A 6,514-nucleotide genomic window follows, 5' to 3' on the forward strand; every position below is an offset into this window, starting at 1 on the left:
GGTGATATTGTTTCACTCCTTCCATGGTGTTGATGTTGTAGTCCTTTTACTGAGTTCTGACTAAATATCCTGGTATGGGTGATATTGTTTCACTCCTTCCATGGTGTTGATATTGTAGTCCTTTTACTGAGTTCTGACTAAATATCCTTCATACCGGTGATATTGTTTCACTCCTTCCATGGTGTTGATGTTGTTGTAGTCCTTTTACTGAGTTCTGACTAAATATCCTACATACTGGTAATATTGTTTCACTCCTTCCATGGTGTTGATGTTGTAGTCCTTTTACTGAGTTCTGACTAAATATCCTACATACTGGTGATATTGTTTCACTCCTTCCATGGTGTTGATGTTATTGTAGTCCTTTTACTGAGTTCTGACTAAATATCCTACATACTGGTAATAGTTTGTTCTTCTGTGGTATTGGTGCTGTTAGTCCTTTTACCAAGCTCTAACTAAATATCCAACATGCTGTTAATATTGTTTCAATTATTTCATGATGTTGATGTTCTAATGTTTTTACTGAGATTTAATTAAATATCCTTTGTGGTTATGAAATTTAATTCTTGTTGTAGTCTTTAACTAGGCACCCTGTACAATGTTTAAGAAGAGCTTAAATGTCAAACTGTAAGCTGTTTAGTCTTTTGCTACTGTTAATAAACATTCTGTCTGACTTTATGAAAAATCAGTTTTAGTATGCATCAGGTTTTATTTATTAAAACTATAGTAAGAGGTTTATTGCAATTCAAATATTTGAATTGATCTATAGCACTAAATTTTACATTTATTTTAAGGTACAAGAACAACGCATACAGTGTCATTCTCACAAAATAGTTATTGGAGAGTTTGACATATGCAGGGTATGTCAAAAGAGGATTGGGAAAAGGCAAGTGTTTTTGTTAATTTTTATTATTTTTGAGAAAATGAATTTCACATACACGTGTTTCTTACTTACAGCATTTAAACCACAAAATATTAATTTCAAGTCAAGTGTATGTTGAGAGAAACAGACCATTGACTAAAAAGACTGATATTTTTAAAACTGGGAAAATATAGGTAACAAACGCATAAGAATGAGATTTCATCTTCTATATAATTCCTTATTTTATTTATAGCATTTGGTCACAAACATTGTGACTGATAGTACATATCATTGAGTGAAATCAAAGATATGTGAAAAATCATTTTTTTATTTTAATATACATGTTTATCAACCATATAATTGACCCTACATTATTATCTAAAGCTCAAACTTTTCTTTAACAGTTTCTAATTTTTTGTTGATTTCCTTATTTGAACATTGAAGAAATAACTTAAATGTTAAATATGTCTGAACAGTTTCTCAGCTTCACAATACTACTAACTGTTGAGCAGTAAATTAGACGTGCACACCTTTTCTTGGCTGATAAGAAATATGAAGTTTGAGCCCAAGTAAAGATATTTATATAAAACACACACACACAAATATAACCAAAACACAGATATGTGTACTCAGGTGATTTATAAGTTATTTAACTTTGCATTTTAATAAATAGCAAAATATATGTAATTTTGAAAAGTTAAGACTTTGGATCACCATATTTGTGAAAAAACAATGTTTAATAGAAGTTGTTTTCTAGGAGTCAAGATACATAATGTTTAATTATGCTATTTATGCTTAAAATGATTATATATTAAAAACTGTGTGTCCTAGCAAACCAAATTACCCCAGAAGCTTGTTTGTTTTTTGTTTTTTTTTGGGGGGGGGAAGCTGAGACATGGTATGCTGTGTTTTAAAACCATGTTAAACAACATATCTGAATCCTCTTACATCCAAACTTTTAATTCTCTCTTTCATCAAAAAGAGATTGGAAATTTGAGTAAAGTGCCTACCATTATGCAAAATATTGCATGGACCAATTAATACTTTCAAGAACAAAATGATGGGTGCAGTAACTTCATTTAGGGATAGGCTTAACAAACTAATGCAGGATCATATGTCCAAACTTTCTTCAATAAAATTTATAATTTTCAAATTTGCCTCTCAAGAAAAATAGCTCTCTAGAACAATTAGTTTTTAAATATAATTTTAAATGTAAGGTTTTGTTTATAATCATAGAGTATTTTAGACAACTATATTTTCACCCTAATACATCATGGTAAATAATATTAAACAACCTCAACAGAAATAAATATTAAAATAAGTTTAAGAAATATTTTCTAATCTGTGATCTTGTATGGTGTTTGGTTAAATTTAACCTGCCAAAGTGTCATTGTGAATAGTGTCTGCACTAAAAAATAGTAAACAATAATCTTTTTCAATATGTTTGTTTGGTTTACAATAATTTTTCTGTTTATATTGTGCTATATTTTACAATGAATGATAATTAGGTGTACAATTTCTTACTTGTCACTTTTTTCATGTTATTTTTTTTATAAAGTTCTTCCTTTTCTGTGGAAATGCTTATTTGGAAATAACGTTGTTTTCCCTAAAGTACGAACTGCTGAAGAAAATTCCATAGCAAAACATTTTGTGGAGAAACAACCTTCCTACTACAACAATTCCTCTCGCTTTCTGTATATATAAAGAAACTGTATTGATTAAAGAGATAAAGCCAAAGATTTACTTATATACTGGTTAACTACTTTAAGAAAAACTTTTCTTCATTTTTTATTTAGGACTAACTATTTCATTGATGTACTCTTTGTTATTATGTCAAATGTGTGAACTTGAAAGATTTGTTACTTCTTGATTTAAAAAAAAAAAAAGGCTCGATTTATCTAGTTAACTAGCTTTTTTTTTTCTAGACCTTATATCTAAACTAGCTTGCTGTTTTGCCTTTTCTTCTGAATGATGAGCAGTTTAATTCAAGAAAATAATTAAAACATATGTTGTTAAAATAGATTAACAAATAAATGATAGTGTTAAAAAAACCTTAACCCTAATTCTGATGTGCGGTGACATATATAAAACTGAAAAATTACTTTACCAACTTAATCCATATCGAACCATCATATTTGTTAATAAGCAGTTTCTTAGCATAAATAGCATCTCAACCAGCATAACAATATGTCTCTCACATCTCAGTTCACTTGGAAGTGCCTTGGTATTGGATGAAAGGTGGCAGCACTAGATATAGTATTGTTGACATATTATACACTCTTCTTTAGTTTTACTTAGTAGTTCTTATTAATAATTAATCAATTTAGAAATTATTATCCTGCAGACAATGCTTCCTGACATTATGACCGTGTATATTAATTCATTTTCTACTATCGCATGAGAGTATTTTAACACTCATTCCTTTTTCTTTATTCCGTTTAATTTGTATCCTTGATCATGTATGCTGCAAAGAAGTCTAAATGCCGAAATGTTGAACGTAAAATACAACTCTTGATTCTGGAATTATAAGTATTATTTTCTGTTATGATATATATTTTTATTTTGTTGCTATTTTAGTGCCTTTGCAAGGTTCCCAGATGGCGTCATTGTCCACTATTCCTGTAAGGTCAAGTATGAAAATATAGGTTGAGGTCATCAGTAATAACGGAGGTGATTCGGAATTTACCATGATTTCAGTTTCACTTTTTCAGAATATGTATATATTTGCATATGTCTTTGTAAAATATATTACAATTATGAATAGTTTTATATGATGCATATGTAATAATTAACTAAATGATTAACACACAAATATATGTAAAATGATGTCGTGATAATATGTAGCAGAAAATAAAAAGTACTTTCAGTCAAAACAATTTGTGAATTTATCTTAGTATACTCACCTCTGTTTTTTGTCATTGTAAAGAAAAAAAAAGAAGATAGAAACATCCATCTAGGTTTGGTTTTCTAAGTTGTGGTATAAAACATTAGTTTTAGTTTTGTTGTATAAGCGTTAGTTTTATCCGTTTGTAAGCTGTACTGTAAAATAATAGGTTTTATAGAATAGAAAAAAAAACAGACAATTGTAAATTTCAAAAATAATTTATTTATTATGACTATGGTTTCACCAGTAAAAGCATCATCTGGGATATATATGTTAAACCAAAGAATCCTAAGTAACCTTGACATTTACCCAGAGACAAGTGGGTGAGAAGTTGGGTGGAACTTAAGTTGATTTGGTCATTCAAAATTTTGTCTAGTTTCGTTTTTATACTTTTACTTATTTCTCAAATTTTCAGACTATTTAGTTTTTTTTCCTTTTGCACAGGTGTAAGATTTTGCAGTTTTTTTCCAGATGAAATTGGTGTTTAGTTTCTGTAAGGTGTGATACGAAAGATGAATCAATTTCTTTAACTCTTGTTTCTATGGAATATCCTGTTGTTGTTTTTCTATCTATACATTATTGCAATATTGACACGTTAATTTGTAACCACCACTGTAGCTGTATTTTTTATATTGTCTTTGTTCTTATACATTTTCCCAGAGTAGAAGGCCTGGTCTGTTGATTTTTCTCAGTGTATTATATATTTGGTGAAAATATTTTCCATTGTAGCCAATATTTTTTTTTATTGTCGTCATTTGGTACAATATGTTGGCCTATTGATTTTAAGTTTTCAAGCGAGATCCAAAGCTCGAGCACTTTAGAATAATTCACCATTCCTGAAGAAAAATATGAGTACGACCATTCTCAAGTATGCAGGTTACTACAGTAAAGAAGGTTCTTGTATTTAAATCAATTTACAATAGTGAGTGAACAGTGTGTTGCAATTAAAGAATCAATAATGGTTACTTATTCATGTGTATATCAACTTGCATGGGTTGATGTTTTTTTGTTTTTGTGGATATTAGTAACGTTTGTTACTAGTAGAAACACTGCCCTATTGGTGGCTGTTCAATCAGAATCTTTGCGAGTTGAATGGTGTGCTTCTCTATCACGAAACTGCTCCTGAGTTCTAACTGCATCTTGGCAAGCAATTTGATGTGCTCCTGTATTCCAGGTTTATTCCTGGCTTCTTCTTGCTGGATCTCTCATAACTTGGTGAGCAAGTCTATCTCTTTCTTTAATTTGCATTCAATGTTTCATTTTCTTTCTCAAAGTTTCAGACTTTTTTCATGATAACTCACTTTTTCGTTTGGCAATTTTGGGCATCGGGATTTTTTATGTTTTTGATCGCTTTATACAGATAAAGAAGTAAAATAATACTTATGTAACTTATGAAGATCGAGTTACTACAAAATTCCTGCAAATTTGTATGCAGTGAACTCTGTACTACAAATGACTTGTGGTTTCTTCATTCACAGCGTACGCTTGTATTCTCCACTAGGAAGACTCGCTTGAAAATTCTACATTAAACTCGCCTTATGACAATTTTAGAAGTTTTATAAAAACTTAATTTCGTTGATAATAATAATAAATGTACAAAATTAATGTACATTGTTAAAAAGGAAAGAAGTACCATTTCTCCATTAAGGAAATGATTTAGGAAAAATAATGTTATAAAATATTTTTTAAATTTTATTGAGGGTCTGTTTTATAACATTTTCACTTTGGTGCAATATAAGCTGTTATTGACTTATTTGTTTTAAAAAAAGGTGGACACATGCACAAAATAAACTTTTTTTTTTTATAAGAGACTCATTGTAATGAAATTTTGTTAGGAACTTTTCCTTATGACGTTGAAAAATTGTGCAAAGTTTCATTCAAATCAGACTTGAACTGTGGGAGGAGTTTTACAGAAAGATGGACATTAGCCTCATATATATATTTTCTTTCACTTAGATGAATTCAAGTATGTGGAATATATTGTGAGAAAATTTGGGTAAGATTATAAATGTCTGGAGTAATAATTATAAAAGTAAAATACAGAGTTGTGTGTGGGTGTTGTTTATATGGTGTCTTAGTATGTTGATGTTGTTGTTGTTCATATGTTCATGCACTTGGAAATGGGTTTTTAGTTTTCTTTTAAGTGATGTTCAAATTACATGCTGTTTCACTTATTTAAAGATGTATTGTGTAGTTATTTTCCTTTTTTAACTGTAAATTGTTGTTTACTTGTTTAAGGAATTTTGGTTGTTCATCTTCAATAGTAAAATAACAAAAATACATTACCTACATATCTGAGACAAAATGCAGACTTATATATATGCAAATGATTATGGCATGTTGTTCTGTGGGAGGTAAGGAAAGAGTGGCCAAAAGTACCTGATAACCGATATCCAATGATAAGTCTATGTAATTTAAAGAAATACTAATATTTGTATAGGAAGCAAATAAACGTAACAAGTTGTAACAATTTGATTATGTGTTCTAGTTTTATGTGAATTTTCCTTTTTTGGATGTTGTAATATAATTTTTGCTCTAAATTGCATTGCCTCATGACACTGAATTTGAAGTAATAGGTTTATGACACCAAAGTGAATTGATTTTTGTTTAAGTGTCTAATTTGGAAATATAACATTACAAAACTTAGTTGAAGTGTTTATCAAGGTTGTAGTTTAAACAGTTATAAGAGGAATTGATTGGGCGTAAAGTTTTATATATATATATACAACTCATATTTATTTAAGAATTGTCACATAAAACTAAAGTAATTA

At 29.3% G+C, this 6,514-nt stretch overlaps 1 protein-coding gene across 1 annotated transcript in view; it reads left to right on the plus strand.

Moving 5' to 3' along the window:
• The window catches only part of LOC106471638 (vam6/Vps39-like protein), a 68,090-nt gene extending 64,296 nt beyond the window's left edge, over nucleotides 1-3,794 (plus strand). The window contains exons 26-27 of the mRNA XM_013932253.2: nucleotides 792-883; nucleotides 3,437-3,794. Of these exons, the coding sequence (XP_013787707.1) occupies nucleotides 792-883; nucleotides 3,437-3,509 (165 nt within the window). The 3' untranslated portion in view covers nucleotides 3,510-3,794. The remainder of the gene's footprint in view (nucleotides 1-791; nucleotides 884-3,436) is intronic.
• The last annotated feature ends 2,720 nt before the right edge of the window (nucleotides 3,795-6,514 follow it).

Source organism: Limulus polyphemus, unplaced genomic scaffold (genome assembly GCF_000517525.1).
Source record: "Limulus polyphemus unplaced genomic scaffold, Limulus_polyphemus-2.1.2 Scaffold4750, whole genome shotgun sequence".
Lineage (NCBI taxonomy): Eukaryota > Metazoa > Arthropoda > Merostomata > Xiphosura > Limulidae > Limulus > Limulus polyphemus.